The sequence below is a fragment of the Aspergillus puulaauensis genome, chromosome 6, assembly GCF_016861865.1.
Source record: "Aspergillus puulaauensis MK2 DNA, chromosome 6, nearly complete sequence".
Lineage (NCBI taxonomy): Eukaryota > Fungi > Ascomycota > Eurotiomycetes > Eurotiales > Aspergillaceae > Aspergillus > Aspergillus puulaauensis.
In genome coordinates, this window is record NC_054862.1 from 3,234,732 (window position 1) to 3,257,630 (window position 22,899).

The 22,899-nt window shown below is 52.0% G+C and overlaps 12 protein-coding genes across 12 annotated transcripts; 7 read left to right on the plus strand and 5 right to left on the minus strand.

Annotated features, from left to right (window-relative positions):
- Positions 1 to 209: 209 nt before the first annotated feature.
- Positions 210 to 1,577, plus strand: APUU_61309S (F-box protein; the record flags this gene model as incomplete). Its single annotated transcript, XM_041694637.1, has 1 exon — positions 210 to 1,577. One exon carries the CDS (start codon positions 210 to 212, stop codon positions 1,575 to 1,577), a length of 1,368 nt encoding a protein of 455 aa, XP_041560447.1.
- A 705-nt stretch (positions 1,578 to 2,282) lies between these two features.
- APUU_61310A (sugar porter family MFS transporter) lies at positions 2,283 to 3,908 on the minus strand (the record flags this gene model as incomplete). The annotated part of the gene is made up of 4 exons (XM_041694638.1): positions 2,283 to 2,636; positions 2,700 to 2,994; positions 3,042 to 3,366; positions 3,410 to 3,908. 4 exons carry the CDS (start codon positions 3,906 to 3,908, stop codon positions 2,283 to 2,285), a joined length of 1,473 nt encoding a protein of 490 aa, XP_041560448.1.
- Positions 3,909 to 4,326: 418 nt separating this feature from the next.
- On the plus strand, positions 4,327 to 7,120 carry APUU_61311S (uncharacterized protein; the record flags this gene model as incomplete). Its single annotated transcript, XM_041694639.1, has 2 exons — positions 4,327 to 4,701; positions 4,754 to 7,120. The coding sequence occupies 2 exons, from the start codon at positions 4,327 to 4,329 to the stop codon at positions 7,118 to 7,120; spliced, it is 2,742 nt and encodes a 913-aa protein (XP_041560449.1).
- Positions 7,121 to 7,382: 262 nt separating this feature from the next.
- Positions 7,383 to 7,998, plus strand: APUU_61312S (GFA family protein; the record flags this gene model as incomplete). The annotated part of the gene is made up of 5 exons (XM_041694640.1): positions 7,383 to 7,468; positions 7,522 to 7,547; positions 7,595 to 7,701; positions 7,758 to 7,783; positions 7,851 to 7,998. 5 exons carry the CDS (start codon positions 7,383 to 7,385, stop codon positions 7,996 to 7,998), a joined length of 393 nt encoding a protein of 130 aa, XP_041560450.1.
- A 396-nt stretch (positions 7,999 to 8,394) lies between these two features.
- Positions 8,395 to 8,863, plus strand: APUU_61313S (uncharacterized protein; the record flags this gene model as incomplete). Its single annotated transcript, XM_041694641.1, has 2 exons — positions 8,395 to 8,397; positions 8,450 to 8,863. 2 exons carry the CDS (start codon positions 8,395 to 8,397, stop codon positions 8,861 to 8,863), a joined length of 417 nt encoding a protein of 138 aa, XP_041560451.1.
- A 261-nt stretch (positions 8,864 to 9,124) lies between these two features.
- Positions 9,125 to 10,223, minus strand: APUU_61314A (uncharacterized protein; the record flags this gene model as incomplete). Its single annotated transcript, XM_041694642.1, has 2 exons — positions 9,125 to 9,254; positions 9,316 to 10,223. 2 exons carry the CDS (start codon positions 10,221 to 10,223, stop codon positions 9,125 to 9,127), a joined length of 1,038 nt encoding a protein of 345 aa, XP_041560452.1.
- A 561-nt stretch (positions 10,224 to 10,784) lies between these two features.
- On the plus strand, positions 10,785 to 12,329 carry APUU_61315S (uncharacterized protein; the record flags this gene model as incomplete). The annotated part of the gene is made up of 3 exons (XM_041694643.1): positions 10,785 to 11,139; positions 11,202 to 11,616; positions 11,666 to 12,329. The coding sequence occupies 3 exons, from the start codon at positions 10,785 to 10,787 to the stop codon at positions 12,327 to 12,329; spliced, it is 1,434 nt and encodes a 477-aa protein (XP_041560453.1).
- Positions 12,330 to 12,362: 33 nt separating this feature from the next.
- On the minus strand, positions 12,363 to 13,310 carry APUU_61316A (alpha/beta hydrolase; the record flags this gene model as incomplete). The annotated part of the gene is made up of 2 exons (XM_041694644.1): positions 12,363 to 12,752; positions 12,807 to 13,310. 2 exons carry the CDS (start codon positions 13,308 to 13,310, stop codon positions 12,363 to 12,365), a joined length of 894 nt encoding a protein of 297 aa, XP_041560454.1.
- Positions 13,311 to 14,473: 1,163 nt separating this feature from the next.
- Positions 14,474 to 16,396, plus strand: APUU_61317S (DUF3176 domain-containing protein; the record flags this gene model as incomplete). The annotated part of the gene is made up of 3 exons (XM_041694645.1): positions 14,474 to 14,570; positions 14,625 to 15,284; positions 15,339 to 16,396. 3 exons carry the CDS (start codon positions 14,474 to 14,476, stop codon positions 16,394 to 16,396), a joined length of 1,815 nt encoding a protein of 604 aa, XP_041560455.1.
- A 403-nt stretch (positions 16,397 to 16,799) lies between these two features.
- On the minus strand, positions 16,800 to 19,112 carry APUU_61318A (uncharacterized protein; the record flags this gene model as incomplete). The annotated part of the gene is made up of 1 exon (XM_041694647.1): positions 16,800 to 19,112. One exon carries the CDS (start codon positions 19,110 to 19,112, stop codon positions 16,800 to 16,802), a length of 2,313 nt encoding a protein of 770 aa, XP_041560456.1.
- A 151-nt stretch (positions 19,113 to 19,263) lies between these two features.
- Positions 19,264 to 20,447, minus strand: APUU_61319A (alcohol dehydrogenase family protein; the record flags this gene model as incomplete). The annotated part of the gene is made up of 3 exons (XM_041694648.1): positions 19,264 to 19,366; positions 19,432 to 20,262; positions 20,329 to 20,447. 3 exons carry the CDS (start codon positions 20,445 to 20,447, stop codon positions 19,264 to 19,266), a joined length of 1,053 nt encoding a protein of 350 aa, XP_041560457.1.
- An 813-nt stretch (positions 20,448 to 21,260) lies between these two features.
- Positions 21,261 to 22,392, plus strand: APUU_61320S (uncharacterized protein; the record flags this gene model as incomplete). The annotated part of the gene is made up of 3 exons (XM_041694649.1): positions 21,261 to 21,639; positions 21,700 to 22,181; positions 22,255 to 22,392. 3 exons carry the CDS (start codon positions 21,261 to 21,263, stop codon positions 22,390 to 22,392), a joined length of 999 nt encoding a protein of 332 aa, XP_041560458.1.
- Positions 22,393 to 22,899: the final 507 nt, after the last annotated feature.

Sequence of the window (22,899 nt, forward strand, 5' to 3'; positions counted from 1 at the left end):
TAATCCTGCCTTTGATGGCATTTCAATCATGATATATAATGACTTAATATAAATCAAATTACCTTGACAGCAAACAATCCGAGTGGGATAATGTTGCTGTACTGTCCAAGTTGCTGCCTAGACTGCCCACCGCTGCCTGCTGGTCCTGCCTACAAAAGTCCAACATCCACCGTGATAAAAAGGACTTACTTCCTCTCACGTCCTCTGTAATGCTGTCTGATCTCCCCCCTGAGCTGTTACTGCTCATCGCGGACCACCTAGCCAGCTATAAAAATACCCTCCGCCTTGCCTCTTGCTGTCGCCAACTCCACGCTCTACTAGGCCCACGCGCTTATACAACACTCACCTTCGATAACTTTATTGTTGGGCACTTGAGCTGTCTAGTATCCACACTAGCACGGAGCCCCCAGTATGCCAGGGCAGTCCGTATTCTACAATTCAAAGGCCTTGTTCGACCTGACCCATACCACAAAGTCCGCTACGACCGCGACGCCATCCAACCAACCGTGAAGAAAGCCGCATTGTGTCAAAAAGAGTTCACACAGTGGGAGCACGATCTTGAGAATGGAAAAGACAGCGACCCATGGCTCACAGCTCTCTTGCTCCTCCTCCCGAACCTGGAGCAGCTAGAAATGACCTGGGAATACCCGGTCAACTACATGACCAACATTATACACAGAGTCACACAAGATCCGCATAACACTACACTTTCCCGGTTGAAAGAGGTTTCATTCTTTTCCGGCGATATAGGATGTGTGCTTCCATCTTACTACGTACGCCGGTTCCTCCACCTGCCCTCCCTGCGCAGGTTTACAGTTGATCAGCTTTGGGACGGGTGTAGCTCCGACAGAGACCTCGATGATAGAGATCTACATAATAAAGGGCCAAATCCCGGGGGTTTCTCAAACGTAACACACCTACACCTCCACCGCAGCTACAGCAGAACGGGCCTCCTAGCTCTCACTAGGGCACCGAAACGCCTGGAATCATTTTTGTACGACAATTCTGCGGAGAATAACTCCTTGGAACCACTAAACTCCGCAACGCTCTATAGTGCCTTGCGAAAGTACAGGGATAGTCTACAGCATATAACGGTCTCTGCAGACCCCTGGACCCCCAGCTCTGACACTGGGTTCGGTGGGTCATTCATTGACTTCACTACATTGAAGAAGCTCCGTCTTCGCGCCCTGGTTATCCTAGATTGGAGGGGCTTCAAGGGAGCCGGCGCAAGGAATAAACTACCCGATGTTCTTCCCGCGTCGTTGGAGTCGTTGGCTATTGACGCGTTCCATGAGTGTGATTGCGCGTACTTGGCTACATCTCTAGAGGCATTCATCCGCGACGTCAAATCCCACGCCCCGAATCTGGCCACTCTGGAGATAGAGGGACAAATACACGAGAAGTTTTGGTTAAGAAACGGGTGGAGAAATGCTCAGCCCCGGCCTGTGCCGAGAATAGAGACCAAGTATCTGGAGATGACGCGGTGTTTGGCGGTCCTGTGTCGTGAGGCGAGCATCCAGTTTCGACTTCGGGATCGTCTGGCTGAGGAAATCATTAAGCGAAGGTTTGGCGTATGATGCAAATAGAAAGATGGCTAATCAGCCACTAGCACTAATACGCAAGCGGAATGAGTTGGAAGAATGGTGGGCTGTGATAATCATCATGTGTATGGGATAGCGTAGATGGCAGCAGGAGAGCGGGCGTGGAATTGAAGCATTAATCCCGGTGCCTGTAAATATAGAAAAGACGCCCAAGGCTTTTCTGTGAACAGGCCCAGTATTCTCCGCCTCTTGTTAAATCAAGTACAGTTCAACCTCGCCTTTATGCAGCCATGGAGTCAACTTGGTCGGTTGTGCCAACTCAACCCTCAATATTCCCCGTTAAATGCCGGTACTGCGGGCCTCAAACAATCTCGGCCCTAATAACAGCGAGGTCGAATCTTCAGAGAACAAAGCTCAATCGCATCTCGACTGTTTGAAACTGGCGTCCAATGATCCAATCCATGGTTATAAAGTGGGCCAATTCTCGCCCAGCTGTTAGCGGCGGCGTTCTCGCTGCCCTGGCACAACTTCGCCGCCGCTAATATTTAGTGCTCGCGCTAAATGGAGCTAAAATGCTAGTCTGTGCTGGAATGTTACAGATGACCATGATCGAGAACAGAAAAGGGAGTGTATGTGGTACGGGATATCCGAGTTCCTCATTATACTGCCTTGGATCAACTACCATTCCATTTTGACACACTACTGAACAGAAATATCGCCTTTAGACTAAGAGTAAGAAGGCTAGACCCGCCCCGCATTTTCAGTCTCGTTTCCCTCCCAGTGCGTGGCCTGCTGCTTCTCCACAGCCGCGTCTGCAGCATCCGGGTCCTCCATAGCATGCGGCACAAGCTGGTCGCCAAACAGCTCATCAATCTGCTCCAGAGTCCGTCCCTTGGTCTCCGGGTAAAAGAAGTAGTAGCACGTAGCGGCAATCAGGTTCAGTGCAAAGAACAGGTAAAAGTACTTGAAGCCAACCGTGTCCAGCGCGTTCGGGGTGAACTGGGCGAAGACCAGGTTGACGGTCCAGTTGGTGAATGTCGTCAGGGCGTTTCCGAGGGCTCGCACCTCGACGGGGAAGATCTCAGCGGGATATACCTGCAGTAGTTAATATTGATATCACACGGTTCGAGTGTTGTGCGGAGTGGGGGAGAGGCATACCCAGGAAATAATCCCGACAGGAGTATAGAACAGACTAAACACAAAGTTCATTGCAACCATCGACCGCAGTTGGTTCTGGTTGCTTTGGTCCATGTATTGCGCTTGCACTGCATTCACCAGCAAGGCAGCCCCGAGGAAGACGGCTGAGACGAAGAGAGGCTTTACACGACCGATTCTGTCGACCAGGTACAGGCCGATGGAGCAGTATACGATGGAGAGGGCACCGCTGATGCCGATAATCATGAGCGAGGTTTGGTTGTCGATTCCGAGGATCTCATAGATCCTGGGTCCGTAGCTATAACCGTCAGTCTCCCATAGTCTAGCCATGGTCGGTGGACATACTAGTTGATGACATTGATTCCAGAAAGAGGTCCAAATGCCTGCACACCACATCCCAGGATCAACCGTCGGCGCCAGGAGGGCTTGGTCAAAATTGTCTTCCAGGATGTGTTTCCCGCAGCGCGATCAGCTGCAATAACGTCTCGAATCTCACGGAATTCAAGGTCAATGGTATCTGCCGACTCGCCTTTGCGAATGCGTGTAAGAACAGCCTTTGCCTCCTCGTGTCTGTCCTTCTCCATCAACCAACGGGGAGACTCGTCGAGAAACCAAATACCGGCGACGAGAATGAGGCCGGGGATGTTTTGGAATGCAAGCGGAAATCGCCCTACATTATTAGCATTCATCCTCAATTAGATTCGGGTTCGTACATGAAAACTGGTTGGTGGAAAAGGAGCATCCATATCCCAACCACTGTGCAACCAAAAACCCCCAGCTCAACATCCACTGCAGCAGACCAGATAGGGTAGCTCGCCATTTCGGCTCTGACAGTTCAGCAGCATACATCGGAATCGTAGCAGTCAGCATCCCAACCGCAACACCAGCGATGAACCGGCCGATGATGAGCATGGCCATATTGACAGCCCCAGCCTGGAGTGCGCATCCCAGGATCGAAACCAGGGCACCGGCGAGGATTGTCCTCTTGCGGCCTGCCCAGTCGGCTCCGGCCATATTGAAGATTGTACCCAGGATTGCGCCGCCCTGGAAGGAGGATACGATTCCGCCGGTGACGGTACCGCTGGGGTGCGTGAAGTAGGCATTGAAGGTGGGAAGCGAGATGGTCGAGGTGATGATACCACTGTCGTATCCGAAGAGGAATCCTCCCACGGCCAAGAAAATGGCTGAGAACACGGTCTTGACTGAAAGCATGGCGATGGTGTTGGGGGATGTGATGTATGGTGGTAGTCACGCAGGATAGGGGCACACGGACTCTTATATAGATGGTCATATACGGCAACATATACCAAATTAAGCGTATGGCCTAGCACCGTTCGGTAACTGCGGGGCCACACGGGGATCGATAGCCCGAGGCCATACAGCTTTTCATCTCATGAATCTTCAAACTTCCCTCCGCCAATTCAACCGGTAATGTGGAGATGGACTGGGGACTCCAGCTCGGAAGTTCCGGCCTGGCTCGCGTCTGGGCCTGTGGAGGAACCTCGGGGAATCGCGCACCGATGGCCTGATGCAGTGGATCCAGCTGGATTACTTTAAGCTCGAGCTAATCATGAAGCTGTTGCACTGTCTGCGTTCTTTGCCCCTCGTTAACTTTCCTGTGCTTTGCAAGATGGAGGTCACTCGCTGCGGCATTCACGGTTTCCACGAAGCACTTGGTATTGATACTGATGCGATTCGCTTCTTCTGGGTGCTTGAAGCCAGAAATTCAAATGCCCGACAAGCTGCATACCGTATAGCGGTCTCCTCCAAGCGCAATCTCGATGAGCAGCCGGACGCCTGGGACTCTGGCCGTGTGCAGAGCGATTCCCAGCGCAACATTCTTTGCAAGCCCGAGAGTGGCTTCAAGTCGACTACTTTGTACTACTGGCAAGTGACTGTCTGGGATGAGAAGGACAATTGTTCGAAGAGTGCGATCAATGAGTTCTACACTTCGTATCCCCGGTCATCCAGACTTCTTCCCCCCTACAGCATGAACCAGACCTATGTTAGCCTCCTCCTTTTTATCCCCTTTTATGGATACAGACTCATGATTATAGATGCCGCATAGCAGTCTGATTTTCCGCACCTGGTTCGAAAACGAGGCCGACCGGTGGAAAGCCGTATGGATTGGCAACGGGGCGGATAAACCCATCTACCTTCGAAAGTCACTTCAGCACGCATCCACCAAGGAGGTCGAAAGAGTCATTGTCTTTGCATCCGGCCTGGGCCATTTCAACCTCACCGTCAATGGAATGCCCGCGTCAACGCATGTACTCGACCCAGGGTGGACAAACTACCACCGCACCGTGCAATTTGTCGGCTACGACGTGACATCTCAGTGGAAGAGCGAGGAGAACGTCATCGGTGCCCATGTCGGTAATGGATTCTACGCTGGCGATCAGGGTGATCGGTTCTTCTGGCCAATGTACGAGGATAATACCTATGTTCGCTATGGGAATGAGCTTTGCTTCTTCGCGGAGATCCACGTCCACTACACCGATGGCTCGCATGAGACGGTCATCTCAGATCCAAGCTGGAAGGTCCGCAGCAGTGCAACCACGTTGGCGAATATTTACATGTCCGAGGATCATGACCGTCGCTTATACCCTGTTGGCTGGGATGCGCCTGGATACGACGACAGTGATTGGGCCTCTGCCAAACCGCTGACAGGACCGAGAGGAAAGCTGCGATATCAGAGCCAGCCTCCTGTTGTTCTGCACAATACATTCAATCCAGTGCGACACCAGGTCCTCCGTCCTGGCGTGACAATGTTCGACCTTGGCCAGAACTCCAGCATCATGCCCCGGGTGGAGATAACTGGCCCTGCAGGGTCTGAGATTATCATCCGATACTCTGAAACCATCGACGAGGACGGCGCAGTCTTCATGCCCGATCCTCTATTCAAAGAATTCGAATACGGCGTCTACACCAAGTTCACCCTCTCAGGAACAAGCGAGAAGGAATCCTGGACGCCCGACTTCTCCTTCACCAGCGCGCGCTACATCCAAATCGAAGGCGCCTCGCTCGAACCAAACGACAACCTCCCAACAATCCACTCCGTCACAGCCCGCCACGTCTCCTCCGCAGCCCGGCATCTAGGATACATAAAGACAGACAAAGACGACGTCAACGCCCTCATAAACGCCTGCTACTGGAGCTTCTCCTCCAACCTCTTCAGCTACCACACCGACTGTCCCCAGATCGAGAAATTCGGATGGCTCGAGGTAACCTCCCTCCTTGCTCCAGCAACGCAATACGTCCGCGACATGGAGGCCGTCTACTCCAAAATCCTAGATGATATCATCGATACCCAGGAATCGGACGGTCTTGTTCCGACTATGGCCCCTGAGATTAGATACATGTGCGGGCCGCTCCATGATACGATCACCTGGGGCTGCGCGATTGCGTTCCTCCCTGAGTTGATAAAACGGTATTATGGGTCGACGGAGGTGTTCAGCAAGATATACCAGCCTTGTATCCGGTATATGGAATACATGAAGACGAAAGAGCGGCATGGCGGGCTGATCGAGCACGGTCTCGGCGACTGGGGGCGTGATATCGCATTTGGGAACCACCAGGCCAATATCGAGACGGCGGTTTATTATCGCTGTCTGCGGAATGTTGCCCTTATGGCTGCTGAGCTGGGATATGTCGAAGATGAAAAGAAATACACGCAGTGGGCGGATCGGATTTATGATGTTTATAACAGGCATCTCCTTGTCACGGACAAAACAACCCGTCCTTATGCATTTTATACTTCGCTTGATAGCCCGGGCGTCTATGACTGTACCATGGTTGCGCAGGCCATGGCGTTGCAATTCGGTCTTGTCCCGGCAGTTCATAGACCGGATATCGTCAAAGCGTTTCTATCGGCTTGTTCGGCATCAGGGAACCGGATCGAAGCAGGTGAGATTGGGTTGAAGTACCTCTGGAATACACTCGCCGAGCCGGACGTCAACAGACCGGATATCGTGCTGGCCATGGCGCGACAGGAAGAACACCCGAGTTACATGCGGTTCCTGCGTCGTGGCGAAACGACGCTCTTGGAGTTTTGGCAGGATGCGTGTCGCTCCAAGTGCCATGATATGCTGGGGACGATCTATGAGTGGTTCTATGAGGCGGTGCTAGGGGTTAAACCAGTCGGTGATGCGTATCGGACTTGGACACTGAGACCGCCGGTTGAGAGTGAGTTTGGGTCTGTGGAGGGGGAGGTGGATTGTCCGTATGGGCTTATTCGGGTTACATTTGAAAGGATCGGTGAGAGAGTGAAGCTGGGGGTTCGCGTACCGACCAGTACAACCTGCACTCTTGTTCTGCCCCTTGCATGGAGGGTTGTTGAGATGAAGCCTGCAGTTGCTGAGACGGATGGGAAGAATGTGGTTGTGCTGCCGCAGGGAACATACGATATTGTCGTTGCAAAGTAATAGTGAACTAGAACTAGACTATAGACTGGAAGTTACTGAATGGACTCGTCAATCTGCAGCCTGCCGCATTCCGCAGTGGATACTTTACAGTAATATACACAAAATATACAAAATTATACAAAATAAACTGCGGGAATTGCCGAAATGCCGCGGTCCGATGCCTGACGTCACTCGACATTGCGTGGAACTCAATGAAAACGATATAAAGCTGTCCCCGCAGCTCTTGACTGCCATTTCTAGACCAACATAGTATTCTCGTACAATGGCCGCATATCAAGGACATTGCATCTGCGGTAGTGTTGAGGTGTCGTTGAAGCAAGAGCCGCCAAACTCTGTGATATGCCACTGGTATGTTACCAAATGAATAAATCCACTAAGCCACTTTCTCACATGTTGTGCAGCGGCCACTGTGCTAGATCTGGAGGGGGTAAGTGGTTAGAGAACCTGTCTGCATATCTTGACTAAACCTATCAGGCGCTTCGATCAACTATCTCGTTGACGAGTCCGACCTCACCGTCGACAAAGACAACACCCTCAAGGAATTCGAGGATACAAAGACAGTCAGCGGGAACCACATTGTGGTTTGTGATCTCCGAAGATTTTGAATGCCACTCAGTCTGAACTAACATGTGTTTAGCGCAAATTCTGTGGAGCCTGTGGCAGGTAAATCAAACCAGCCCGTTAACTCAATCCTCAATATTTCTCCCTGCTGATTTATCATCTACAATAGCCCTGTGTTCACAAGGAGCCCTAGTTACCCCGGAAAGCTTTTCCTCAAGGCTACTCTGTTTGACCATATCTCGACTCCGGCCATGGAGGTGTTTACCGATCGCCGGCAGGCCTGGCGGCAGCCCATTGAGGGGGTTCCCCAGTTGTAGTTTCAGGATCTTATGTTGCATGAGGTGCATGGAGTGGAGTTGAAGTTAAATGGAGAATAGCATTAGATTGGTGAATAGTGGACAAGTGGTTATCATTTTTATAACATTTCTAGAGGTGTCTCAATCGGACTGCGGGGGCTGCCACTCTTGTAAGTTCGGTCAGTATATTCACCTTCAGCATACCAGTACGTACTAGGAATCGATCAACTTGGAAGACAAGGCAGGAGCATTAGTTATTATCCCTTTTCTGTCAATCCTTTCCTTCCTGAATGTCCACCTCGTATAAGCATTCCACGTGACCCCCCCTCACTGCAAGATCCTGGATGAAGTTGGAGCTTTTTCTCTGATTCACACTGTTCAGTTGAGATTTCTTGGTTCCTAGTACTATAAAGCACAATGGTACGATGGCATTTACTGTTTACTTTCAGAGTCAGGTACTAATACTCTGCAGTCAAACCCCCAAGGCCCTACCCCAAGCCAGCCCCTGTCCATCCGGCTGCTCTACGGCTCTGCTCTATGCGTCCAGTCGGTGGACTGTTTCGCCTTCTACACAATCTCCCCTCTGCTATTTCCAAATCGCTCCGATTTCGCGCACCCAGCAGCCCGCTTCTTCCTCCGGCAGAATGCCACCCTGCTACTCCCGTTTATCCTGAACTGCTGGTTTCTACGCGACTACCACATTCGACATACCAAGGTAGGACGAGTCGTTGGCAAGACCTTTGCCTTGTTTCATGCTTCTGCGTTGGCTATGTATTCCTGGAGTCGATGGGTGGGAGGGGAGTACGCGGTTGAACCGTTTTGGTTGATTGGGGGGCTGCATGGGGGTTGGGCTTTGTGGGCGATTTGGGGACTTGTTTCTGGATAGATTTTATCACTGCGTTTGTGCAATATAATAATCCAACTCCTCTCTCAACTTTTCCCACGGTATATTGAGGACGGGGGCTCGTAAATTACTTCCCCAAGTGGTGGATGAGCAGAGTATTGAGCGGGGTGCGTCTCTAAGTAATAAAACGGCTATTAACGAAAAGTCTGCAGGTATAATAGTAACTTGACCGTAGTAGTTGAAAGGATTAATAGTGCTCCAAGCCAATATATCTCAACCCAATGGAACTCTAAACAATATAGCTCAAGTATTCCCCTTCCCCATAGCCGACAGGATACCGCGCACACCAGCCCAGTCCAAATCAGCCAGTGTCTCTTCCCACAGTGTATCACCAGCCTTCTTGCCCTCGGGGGAGTACATGACCTTGGGAAACCTAGATAGAGCCCAATCCTCAGCAAATCAATCTAAGACGCAGTTAAGGAAGGAAAACTCACGCATGAACCTCCCAATTCGCAAGCCAGCTCCCATGAGTACTACTCGGCTTCACAACCGCCGTATCAACATATGCCCAGGCCCCAGCCTTAATACTTCTCGCAACCATCATCCGACTAAGCCCGTTGATGTACCTCAGATAAGCTGGAATATTCCTGTCCAGTCCAGGCGTGGCGACGAATGCCGGGTCCACGACATTGACGACGACATCACTAGGATCAACATACGGCGCGAGTTTCGAGATGAAGATAAGCAAAAGGAGTTTCGTCGTGCTGTATCGGTCGACGCTGCTGAAATATTCCTGGCTGTCAAAGGCCCCAATGACACTCTGGGAGTTCCGTTCAGGGAAGTTGGCCGATAGGGCTAAGCCTGACCCGACCAATGTGATGCGGCTTTGCTTATCCTGTTTAGGGTCCCGCTTTGCTTTCAGGATTGGGAGGAGCAGGATTGTCAAGAGGGCTGTTGAGAGGTAGTTCACCTGGAAGCAAACTTCGTGGCCTGTTCTCTCATGGATGGAGAATTCGCCACTCACCATGCCGGCATTCAGGATGATGAAATCGATTCGGGGTAGGTCGTCGTTGCACCGCTTGACGAATGCTTGGATGGAGGCGTAGGAGAGCATGTCGAGGGGCCATACTTCGATTGTTGCGCCGGGATGGAGACTGCGTAGTTTGGCCACGGCGTCGTTTCCCTTTCTTTCGTTGCGGACGGTGATTACCAGGTGGGAGAGTTTGTTGGATAGGAGGATCTCTGTGCATTTGTATCCGATGCCGGAGTATCCGCCAGTGATAATGGCTGTTTGCCCTGTGAGGTCTAGGGGTGTGGTTTTGGCGAACCGAGAAAGGGTTATAGATTTGAGAAAATAGGGAATGAAGGATCCGGCTGGACCAAGGTATGAGGAGGTGGTCATGATTGAGCTGTGCTGAAATTAATGTTAAAGGGACGCTTTTGGTAGTGCCAGCCTTTCTCGTGGAAAGACGGAGGCATATATATATCTATAGTTCTAGGCAAAAATAATCTCTTAGTGGTTGCTAAAGCACACAAGCTGTAGTGCTACCTCATCATCACGGAGTTAAGATCAGTTTATCATGAGGCAAAGTATGTTAGGTACCTGATAAAATCCTGGCCATGGCTTATGGCCGATGAAGGTGATTGCTTTCCCAATCAGGAATACAATCGAGTGGACCAGGTGGAGCATGGGATGATTGGTCAGAATGCGTCAGTGAAAGCAAAGCGAGGGGAGGATCCCAGGCACTAAGCCTGAAATGGCAAACAATCTGGTGGGTCCTGTTGGAGCCCTGCTGACTCACCAGGCTGATGGCCTCACGTTCAGCTGCATCTTCGGCTTCAATGAACTCCGACCACTTCAAACTGGAAGTCGTTACTCCATATTCGATTATCGGTAATAACGGCGTTTGCGGAGATTCATTACAGTGGCACCGCTGCCCCTATAACAACTGAGCTAGCAACAATGGTCTCCCCGGGCTTTGCCTTCGTCCCCGTGGACAGTTCTGGCAAGACCCAGGCTATAGATCGAAAGACCATCCGCAGTCATTGCATGCGCGGGAAGAATAGGCGGATAGGGGTGCCGCGTCGATCTACTACGCGTCCGACAAGGACATATCACAGCCTGAGGCCTGTTTTACTCGATAATCCATCATCAACGATCACCATACCTTGTGCATACCAGGAGGCCGAAGACGAGGATGATGTTTTTGTAAAGACCAGGTCAGAGAGCATCGCCTCATTTTGCGCTCCATCAAACATAGCACAGGTCAAACTTGCAATTGATATGGATGATACGACCAAGGAACTTGTCATTGACTGTAAGCATGTTTTGGCCACCCCAAACTGGTAGAGCAGTAGAACGCACTGACAGGAGCTTTAGCCTTCCTGCACTTCAACCAGGCCATGTACCCAGCCGAGCTCTTCAAAGGCTTCAATGTCGACCAAAGCGAATGGGGCCACTGGCTATTCCACGACCCTGCGTATCTACAGTGCGCCTTCTTCATGGCGTTCACCACGCGCGACATCACAGAGAACAGACCGATAACGCCAGCTACCTACTCACACCTCAGAGAGGCTATTATACATTTAAATAAGCGACTATCAAGCTCTGACAATGACATCGCCCTTGGCAACTCCACCATCGCTACGGTGATTATACTAACCATGTTCTCTTGCATCATCAACGACCACGAAGCTGCGAAGACACATATTGCTGGGCTGCAGCAGATGGTCCGTCTACGTGGTGGACTTCAGAGTCTTGCTCTAAACCCAAAATTGTATCTGAAACTTGGACGGTACCGATCCCCTCTCGCCCGCTTCGTATAACGTCTAATATAGTTCCAGGGTCGACCTCATCTACTCCCTGAACACAGGATCCCAAGGGCTTCTATGCACATATCCGCTCTATTGCAACCCAGTCTTTTACAGAAATAACAGCCTACCCACATTAGATACCGACCTTTCAGTATATGGTCTTAGCGACCCACAACTTATCCCTATCTTCCTCGAAATGCGGCACTACTCGTCCCTGATCAACGCCGCGCACACCACGCGCCAACGACGCTCTACAGATGAGTATCACACCGCGGTGTGTTCATTTCAGTACCGACTCCTCCAATTAAATTGCTGCCTGGAGGATACCTTATCTGAGTGTCTGCGACTCACGCTGCTTGCGTTCCTCATTACGACCTTTCAGACTCCTGGGATACGTGCCAAGTATCCGTACTTGGCGGACTGTTTACGGGGGAGCTGTCTTGCTGTTCCAGTACCGCAGGGGCACGGGTTTAGGGAGCTGATGAGATGGATTCTGATTGTGGGGGCGGTCTCTGTGTTTGACGTCAAGGATGAATGGGAGTGGATGGAGCAGAGATGGAGGGATGCTGTCGAAGAAAATATGAGCTGGGAGGAGATGAGGGCAGGGCTGAAGGATATTATGTGGATTGATCCGTTGCAGGATAAACTAGGGAGGGCTGCATTTCAGGAGTTGAATAGGTGTCAGCAGGTATAATCTGATAATGATTCCAGCAATGGCATTGCCAAACTATAAGCGACTCGTACTAGGCCCCTCATTAACCAGCTCTATAATAAAATCGACGACCCTGTCTGGATCAGACAAAAAAGGAGAATGGCTGGTATTCATCGACATAGTGCGCTGGATTCCAGCTGCCTTCACCACATTCCTCTGTCGCTCGATGGGAAACGCGCGGTCATCGTCGCAGTAGAGGAAAGCCGCAGGAATGTCTTTATAAGCCTCATAAGTCAAGGGTTCCGAACCCGAGCTGCTATCGTCAGTGACCACCTTAACATCGGAGTATATAAGAACGTACAGTTGAAACTGCGTTCGCAGCAGCGAAGCATGGTACTTCGCCAGGCTGGGAGGGAGATCGTGATAGAAAGCTTCCTCACCATTCGCAACAGATGTGTATCCATTCTGAAGCCACCAATTATCAGCGTGTGGTTCAAAACGGTTGGGTGCAGTACCTACTCCGTGATCATTGAATATTATCCACGTTCCGCCCTTTTCTTTGGGAACCATGGGCCCAAACGCCTCCGCAGATGATATCCCCTTCGTAGCAACGATGGCAGCAATGTAAAATAGCTGAACCACACCACCCGGTTGGCCTTTAGCTAACCTGTCCTTCTTTGAAAGCCCCTCCAGAGCCTCCGTTACCGGATGGGCTCCATAAGAATGGGAGACGACAAAGACGTCCTCTTCTAGCTCGACGAGACCCGAAACCACTTTGCGAACAGCGGAAACATCATCGGCAAAGCTAACAGGCCCGGTTGTACCGACGGTGGGAAGGTGAACGGACGTAGTTCGGTAGCCTGCTGCATGAAGGCGCGGTAGGAGGAGATCATATGCAGCAGGGGTATGCCAGGCGCCTGGGACGAAGACGATAATTGGTTTCTTGGGGCGTGGAGGGGTCATGCTCTGCTTGGCTACTGTGGCCACGATCATTACGAAGACGACGATGGCGAGTACGGCCATTCCTGGATTCGAAATGGGCGGGGCGGACTCAAGCACTGGGGGGTGCGGCGAGGGGGTGTTGTAACTTTTATACCTCGCGTTCGATCCATGGAAATGGGTGGTAAGTTCCAGCTGCTGGTCAGCTCTGACTGGTTTTTGGGAGCCCTTGCGCCAGTGACCGTGCTGTTCCCACTGCATGTTCATGCATGAACACCATCTTCACACTGTTTCATTGGATGTTGCGAGTGGCCACGCAGAGTCTCTTTCTTTGTGAATGTAATATTGCTTTTTCAGAGATCAAAGGGCTGGGTCCGGAATGTCTGTGCTCTTCATCGCCGAGCCGATATTGACTTATCATTCGTCCAGGGGGATAACTATGTGCTCCACGTGTTAAGCCCGATCTCGAAATAATGACTGCCAAGAACTGCCTCTCGTTTATGCTGACGGGAGATCTGACCCAGTAACACCAGACTGCAATATCATAGAGCCAGTTCGACAATTGCTGCAGGGCTGCCCGTTCCTGCAAAGTATAACAGTGTCCAAGAAACCCTATCTACCAGTTTGGAATCTGCCCCTCGGTCCAGTACCATCCTGACCACCTTCTCCTTCAATTTCTGCTGCAGGACCCCATCAGGTCACTGCAAGGATGAAATAGTCGAGCATCGTGGTACTTTCGCTGAGGTACTGCTTCGTCAATTGCTCTCCGAAGAGAGAGAGAATAGAGCAAGGTCAGTCGCGATCGTTCGAGAAATCGTCCCATCCGGTCGTGACTGCCTCTCGATCGACTACCAATTTATCATAACTGATGCAGATGCGAGGCATATGGCTGAAATGCGATAGTATCGTGGAATAAATGCCTGCTCAATAATCCGGGGCGCAACCACCCACGTCATTAAGGGTTCGAAGGCGCCGAGCCTCACGGGGGAGTTAATCAACGAGAAACAACGCTTCGCTTTTTTCTCGGACCAGGAAAGCGGTCTTCAATTTGTAATGACTAATTATGTTGCACGAGAAAGAGGCGCCATGGTCCGAACGAGGCTCAGTGGCCATTGATTGGCAAGAAACGGATGAGATCCCTGCAAGGCACAGGCACTGCCACCAATTTCAGCCTCGTCCCCAGATAAAAGTGGGATATAAGAAGCAAAGGCGAGACGTATTAGACAATTCTTCCTGGACACGTCACTATGGACTCCTTTGAATTGCAACAATCCCCACACGCCTCTGGGACAGCACTAGTCGCCAGGAACACAGAAGAGGACACAGCATCGCCTAGAAGCCTTTGTGAGAAAGCCCACACTTCCTGAGGCGTATATTATGTTAATATTACAAAATTAGCAAGCAGGCGATCTTCAGATGACGGGGGAAGTGATACTCAACATAGACGGAATAGCAGCACCAGTATCCGTCGCCAATCACCATCCCCATCACCATCAAGCCATGGCCAAGAGGCCGGCAGTAGTCGCGAAGACAAGTCATTTTTGAAAGCAACAGGACACTTCCTGACAGGAAAGGACACATGGGTATGGGAAATATCCTCCCTTATTTTCAGCGCTACCTGCGTGGTCGCGATGGTGGCTGTTCTGCTCGACACCCAAGGGACAGTTCTCTCCGCGTGGCATCTATCAATAGCACCGAACACGGTCATTTCCGTCCTGGCAACAGTCTCGAAGGCAAGCTTGCTTCTTCCCGTGGCCGAGTCCATTAGCCAGCTAAAGTGGTTGCATTTCGACAAAGCGCACAGACTGAGCGACCTGGACTTGTATAACAGTGCCAGCCGTGGACCACTGGGTGCTTTGCTCTTCCTCTTCAGGCTACCTGCGAGCTTGGGAGCGCTGGGAGCTGTTATAACCATTGTTGCTCTAGCATTTGACCCCTTTGCACAGCAGCTGGTATCGTTTCCCAGCCGCCAGGCGAGCACTAACCAGGCTGCGTCTTTCAGGACCAGCCAAGTTTATGAATCTGGAGCGTCTTTCAGTGCTCCCACAACCCAGGTTGGTGAGCTAGCACTACATCTAGGTGCTGACCGTATACGCAGCTAATAATGAGCAGAAAACTACCAGGACTTTAGTATGCAGGGGGCTATCTTCAGTGGGCTTTTCGGGTCCCAGTCGCCGCGCGCGTTTACCTGTCCAACGTCCAACTGCACCTGGTCCAATACCCTGAGCTCGGTTTCATTGGGAGCTGTTGGCAAATGCGAAAATGTAACCAGGTCAGTTGTCTACGACTGCAAGCATGACGACAACACATTAGCAACAGATTGTAATGTCACCACGCCCGGAGGGTTCCATCTCACGACGAAAAAGCGACATCAAAACGCAAGCTTCCGCTATACGGCGCTGAACGCCACTACAGAGACCACTGCCAATAGCTCAGTGGCAGACTTTACCAGCTTTGCCGTCTGGCGCCCATTGGAGATTCAGACACTTGAGAATTTCGAAGTACTCGAGTGTCGTCTAAGCGTTGCCGCGTATCTCTACAGCAATATTACAGTCACAAACAACGCCCTGAATATCGAAAGCGAGACAGTTTTGCCCCTGGAAGCTGTCGGTCCTGAGAATCCGGGGCTGAACGACTTCAGGCCAGCAACTGGCAATTTTCCAGCGGAGGTGGTGTTCTCGTTTCATTCCGCAGACTTACTCAAGACTCGGGACTTGCTAGATGAAATCTTCAACGCCCAAGCCATGGTCCTGCGGGGCAGTTCCACTGGACTGACGACTGACCTGCTGATGAAAGGGAACCTATCGAGTATTGTTGAGAATATTGCCTGGGCAGTCACAGAGCGAATCCGAACCGGGCCAAACAGTACCATCGCCAGCGGCACGGCCTACGAGTCTGAGACGTATATTCATGTCAATTGGCCTTGGATAACGCTACCGGTACTGGTAGTGCTTGGTGCCGGGGCCTTGCTTGCATTTACTGTTGCTATGAATGCCCGACACCATGCAACTCTGTGGAAGTCGTCCAACCTGGCTGTGCTGTTGCATTCTGTGGATGAGTTGGAGACCCCGGCCTCGTCCAATGGTACAACACTCACCAGCATCGAGGCGTTGGCGGACACAATGCGTGTCTTGCGAGGGGGTAATATGGAATTTATACCAAGAGCGTAGCATGTTTAGACAATGACACCTGCAGATGAGGCTCGCGGTGGCTCAGGGACCGGTGCATTAAAATCCCACAGCGAAACATGCCGCCCTTCATCCATCTTATATGCAACCAGAAACAGCGTCAGGAACATGTCTCTCGATCAGCTCTATGGAGACGCGATGTCAGGCCCGGAAGTACTGCGGTGGCGAGTACGCTATTAAACATTAAACATAAGGGTGATAAGGATACGAAGGCTCGATCGTGCCTAACCCTTTCCAACGTGCTTGCCTTATTATCGGAACTGAGATGGTGGGTTGCACCTGCCACCGTTGCTATAGATAGTGTCGTATATATTCATTATAATATTCCTCGATTACGCAGCACTCGACAATGAAACCATCGTGGTATCAAAGCACTGCTGCATGATCAGAATAACATTGTGTCACCAGCCATCCACGGCTTGAATGTGTCCCTACGATGCCGCGCCACCTCTTCTAATATATCAGCCTTGATATCCACCTGCCCGTCACTCTTCATCCGTTCTACAACACTACAAATTATCTCCATGTTCCCCCCATACGTTGCCCAGTATAGGGCCGAACGCCCATCAGGGTCACAGTGCGCTGGGTCTGCCCCGAGCTTGAGAAGCTGCTGCACGACACCAACGTAACCAAGCGAGGCAGCCCAACTCAATGCCGTTCGTTTAATACCCTTTGATGGCAGACCCTCAATGTCAAGCGTGGATCCATGCCTCTTGAGCATACCAAGGGCCAGCCCCGGCCACTTCCGCTGAATAGCACGCACAAGCAGCGACTTGCCTCCTGTTTTCTTGGCTGCCGCGCTGGCCCCAGAGTCAAACAGGAACTGTGCGATATCGGGCTCAGACATGTCCATTGCCATCATCAGCGCGGTGCATCCTTGCCTTAGCATGCTGTCGTTCTCAGCCTCTAGCTCTGCTCCGGCTGCTACCAGCTGCTTCACTACAGGCAGTGACCCCGAGAGAACTGCAGCCATGAGGCCTGTGTTCCCATTGGCGTTGCGGCGGTTTGGGGACTCTCCGTGCTCGAGGAAGAGCTGGACCAGATCCCCACGCCCAAGACGTAGGGCGATTCCAAATGGTGTCTCGCCGGCGTAGTTATTACCATCCCGCGCGGCCCCCTGCTCGAGTAGTAACTTCGTTATTGCCGGGTCTGATCTTCGTACTGCATGATGGAGGAGTGATTGGCGTTGAAAGTCAGGGCATGTAAGGGGATTGCACCCTTTGTCAAGGAGGGTTTCGATGATACCCACGGGCTGGGACTGAACTGCGATTGACAGGGGCGTCATGAACATTCTGTTGCGGGTATTCAGGAATTCATTTATAGGCGGACATTGCATTAGAAGTCTAGCTGTTGACTCCTTCCCCGTGCGCAGAGCGAGATGAAGTGCCGAGTCGTCCTCCGTGTTTTGGATATCAACGGTGTACCGATGTTGCAGTAGACTGCTGATAATCTCGTCAAGTCCGTATCGAGCTGCGCGATGAAGCGGCAGATTGCCATGTCGGTCCCTTCCGCGATCCATCCTGAGATCTGGGAAGTTGTGTACGAGTCGTCGCACGGCCGAAACATCCTCCAGGACAACAGCAGTGACCATCAAGTCCGAAACGTCAACCGCTGGCGCCGACTCAAGGCCGTGGTCCAAAAGTACTCTCATTGACCCTTTATTCTCCTCCTCGATAACGTTCTCTAGAACATACGCTCTGCCCTGATTATCCACGGCGGCCATATCCGCTCCACCCTCGAGCAAAGTCCGCGGTACATCTGGCAAGTCGGCACTATAATGACGCCTAACATTCAAAGGTGTTGTACCGCGGTTATCACGGGCATTCACATCAGCGCCAGCGGTGAGGAGTGCCCGGACGACGACCGGCAATGGCTTGGCCGCAGCCCTATGTAGCACGGTCTCGCCATTAGGCAACCGAGCATTGATGTCAACGCCATGCTGAACGCACTTGTGGATAACCTCCACGCAGTCGTCCTCGAACCGCGAGTTGGTTTGCTTGACAACCTCCAGTAGAGGCCGCCGTGCAACATCTGCCGGCTGGTTCGGGTCCAGCCCAAGGTCAAGGAGGACACCGATGGTCGCGAACGGAGCATTTTCTCGCAGGGCACTCTCTAGGATGTCCGAGTCCGGCTCGATGTGCATTCCATGCTGCACGAGGAGCTGCAGGATACGCGGATCGTCCATCGGACGACGCCAGCTGCCCCCGGTGGGATCGGTGTAGGTGGGTGATTGGGTGCAGTGGCTGATTATCTTGGCTAACATCTTCGGATGGTAGCCTGTAGGACGCGCGCCACTCGCAAGCAGGATTTCAACTATCTCTAGACGCCGGGAATTCGCAGCGGTCGCTAGGGGTTTGTAATGTGGTTGACAGGGGCGTCGCAGGCCATTGGGGGGTGCACCCCAGGCGAGCAGGATGCGCACGATCGCCGCGTGCCCGCCCTCGCAGGCGAGCGCAAGGGATCTGCTGAGTTTGTGCTGTCTAGGGATCGTGTACTGGAAGACTCGCTCTACCGTGGCCTCGTTGTTGTGTTCGGCGGCGTGGGGGAGCGACCTACGCGCAAAGCGACGATAAAGTACGGGATTAAGCACATCATGCAGCCGCCAACAGGTCTGCGTCAGCTGGGACATCTCCGTGATTCCGCAGTGAATGGAGATTTCGAGGAGAACCTCATTCGGCAGGCAGAGCAGGGAATCCATGGTTGCTGTGTTGTGTTGTACGCGACTACGTGGGGTTGGGGGCTGTTAAATAGGCCACAGGCAGTAATCTTCCTGCCTATGGGACGAGGATGATGATCAATGGGGCTGGACAATAAATTTGATCAATGCAGTGGCTTATGAGTCAAAGTGTCTATTTACCGCCCTCGAATATAATCTTCTGCGACTTCATCTGGTTGAAATCCTCGTAGCCCTGGATCGCCTGCGACAGCGGTCGGATATCGGCGGCCATGAAGCTGAATAGTTAATGAACAGTTAGCCACTGTAACAACATAGGATAAATAGTAATAAAGGGACTCACTCAAGAACATCCTGCTTCTTCTCCAGCAGCGCCAGCGCATCCTCGAAGATACTACGGACAGGACACCGTCCCATCTGGATCGTCAGGTTCTTTCCATACGCCTCATTGCCCGTCCACGGAATCTCCCCATTATGCACGCCAACACTCGAGATCTTCCCCCAGGGCCTGATCATCTCAAACGCCATCCTCAGCGCATCGCTATGTCCCACAACCTCAATCGCCACATCCGCGCCCCTCCCATCCGTCAACTCCTTCACCCGCTTCCTCAACCCATCCCCATCCGTCGCGAAATTCCACGGCTCAGCACCTAACTTCTTCGCCAGCTCCAGGCGCGCAGGAACACTATCCACAGCGATAAGATGCTTGGGCTTATACTCCAGCGCGTTGATAAGCGCACAGACACCCACAGGCCCACACCCAAACAACAAGACAGTACTATCACGCACGACCGCCTCCTCCACCCCCTTAAACGCATTCCGGGCCGCAAAGAACCCCGTCGGTAGGATATCCGCCATCAGCACGAGTTTCTTCTCGTCGATTTTCGGCGGCGCATGCACCAGCGTGCTGTCTGCCAACGGGACTCGCACGTAGTCCGCCTGCGCCCCGTCTAGGAGCACGGTGCCGTAGAGCTGGCAGTTGGCGCACCGAGAGGAGGTGCTCTGCCGGCAGTAGAAACAGGTCCCGCAGGAGACGGTGAAGGGGGAGACGACTCGGTCGCCGGCCTTGAAGTTCTGGACGTTCGGGCCGGCGGAGCTGATCTCGCCGGTGAATTCGTGGCCCATGATGAAGTTTGTTCCCGAGGGTTGGTGGCCGCGGAAGACGTGGAGTTCACTGTATCCGTTAACCTGGACTGCTCTGGGATTGAATAAGGAAGATGGTAAAGTGGTGTGGTGTTACCTCCCGCATAGCGCAGTATAGCGGATCTTGACGATAACATCGGTCGGGTCCTGGATCTGGGGGACCGGTCTGGTCTCGAGTGCGACCTGGAGGGGTCCTTTGAAGACGACTGCTTGCATGTTGACTGCTTGATTCTCAGAACTTATCCGGAGTAGTATCTGGAGTTGATTCAGGGGCCGTGAGACTGGGCCTGCGCGGGTTAAGAATGTGGGCGCATTTGGACCTCGGTTGGACGTTGTTTGGACCTCCTCAGGATCTCCAGAGAATGTCTGGCTCGGACGGAGTTCCGTGCGGGGTTGCTGTGATTGCTGCCAACTTGGTCATATCAGGGCAGAAAGCCAGGCCATCTCGTGAAGGCCAGTCCGAGATGCCTTTTTCTTATAGGCTTCTAGCTGGAGAAGGATGCGGGATGCATGCTGAGGGGTCGTGCATGATCCTGTTTCGATAGGCACAGCTCATTCTCACAAATGTCGCAGAAGACCGGTCTTTACCACGGAGTAAACTGAAATAAAATCATGACGGTGATGACGATGATGTTGAAGTGTCCGTCTACCAGACTCTATATAGTCGCCGGCTGAGGAACTTGGAGACAGTCTCAAGACAAATAAAATGCGGTCTGTGCACAAGTCCGAAGCCAAGAGCGAAAGCAACAAAATATCGCGCACTCTCCATCCGTCAGGCAGAAATCGGACTGCAATCAGTTTAGAATCAGTCTAGTTGTTTCAAGCTGCGCTCTGTAGGGCCCCATTGGGCCAACATGTGAAGAGCACAAGAGGATGCGGGTCTAATCGGAAGTACCTCCATTCCTAACTCTTGCTCTCCTTATATTCGTGTCCCTTGCTTCTTATCTAATTCTGATTCTATTTTGCTTTCTGTTTATCTTGTTATCATTTCTATCTTAAGCGATTGTTGTCTGAATTGATTGTTTGAAAATGGCGCCAAGCATCGCGTACCCCGCACCTTCGCCTTCACCCTCACTCTCACCATCACACATTCTCTCGAAAAAACCCCAAATCAACATCAACGTCGTCGAAATCACTGAAAATGCGGAATCTATCTTGGACTCCACATCCGTCCAACCAGTCGACCCCCTCGACTCCGAGCGAGCCCGCCTACGCGCCCATCTCGGGCTCGACTCCCCCGCCCCCCAGATCCAGCCCCTCTTCTTCATCGAACAAGTCCCCAACACAACTTCCAACACACCGGTAAAATGTAGTCTCCCAGGATGCATAGCGGGCATAGAGCCCAATTCCCTCCGTCTAGCGCTGAATCCGGGCATGAGCGGGGATATCTGGTTTCGGTCTTCTTCTGGTACCCATACCCACTACTCCACACCACTACAGAACCACATACTAATAATCGTGCTGATAGACTACTACCACATCCCCTGCTTCGAACGCCTCGCCGACTTCACCCAGTCGTGCTATCTCGACCGCGTCGTCCCGCTCACCAGGAACACATTCAAACTGCGCGGCCTGAAACCCTCGTCTGTCTCCGACGGATCATACCTCCTCCCCGGCGGCGCAGAGCGACTTATCCTCGAGTGGAAGGTAACGCGGGGCATGGAAATAGATAGGCGAGACGGGGTGTACGATGAGGCATTTTATCAGCTGGACCCTGATGTAAATGATCTGCTTTATAGGGCTGGGAGTAGCGGGTTTTGGCCGACTGGAAGGCCCGCGGGGTTGGATGTTTTTGAGTATTATACGCTTGCGCGCACGGTTGCTGTTAATGAGTGTAGTGGGGGGGATGAGTGGAATTTATTCGAGCAGTTCCTGGGGCAGGATAAGGGGGATGGTGTCTGGGGGAGGCATGATCTGAGTGCCATGTTGGGGAGGTGGGAAGAGGCTATGGTGAGTTTCCTTTTCTTTCTGATCTAGTGATAACTGTGACTGGGGAGAGGCAGGGGATGCTGATTAGCTGTAGAATGTTGCCTGGCAGGAGGGTAAACCAGGTCAGTCCCAGGACATGGACAGAGTGCTCAGTGCGACTGCTGTCAAGGCGATCAAGCGGCTTTCGACGGTTCCAACACCGCAGATTGGGTTTAACTGCATTTACTCGTAGGGTTACTTCAGGTGAGCGTTCTGGGTAGTTGGCGTTGGTATCTTAAAAGCAATAGAGTAATGGAATGATCCCAGCTGGATAACAGTCGTAACCAGTGTGAAGAGCTTATACTGTTGATCCTCGGCAGCATCAGTGATTGTCATCCCCGGATTGACGATTGAGTCTAGACTCCAGACAAGACTGTGTTATTATCATCTGACGCTAGTCTTTTAATATCCAGCTCGTCTTCAATTGGTCGTGTATCTGTTTCTTTCCCAGGAACCCACACTCATTTGCCATTGTTAAGCGATGTTCCACATGTGCCTCGGATCCCCGCAACAACAACTACACCAAGCTTGCTGCCCAGCTTTGTGGCTGGATCGGGGATCTCTCAATTGCCAGGTTCCAGCCTCGTGGAGATTGCAACAATATTGACCAAGTCTCTCCAGGAACTTGGGGTAGGGCGACCTCGACATCATCCCCGCATGGTTGTCCAAGACTTGACTAGCAGATGCTACCTCCCAAAAA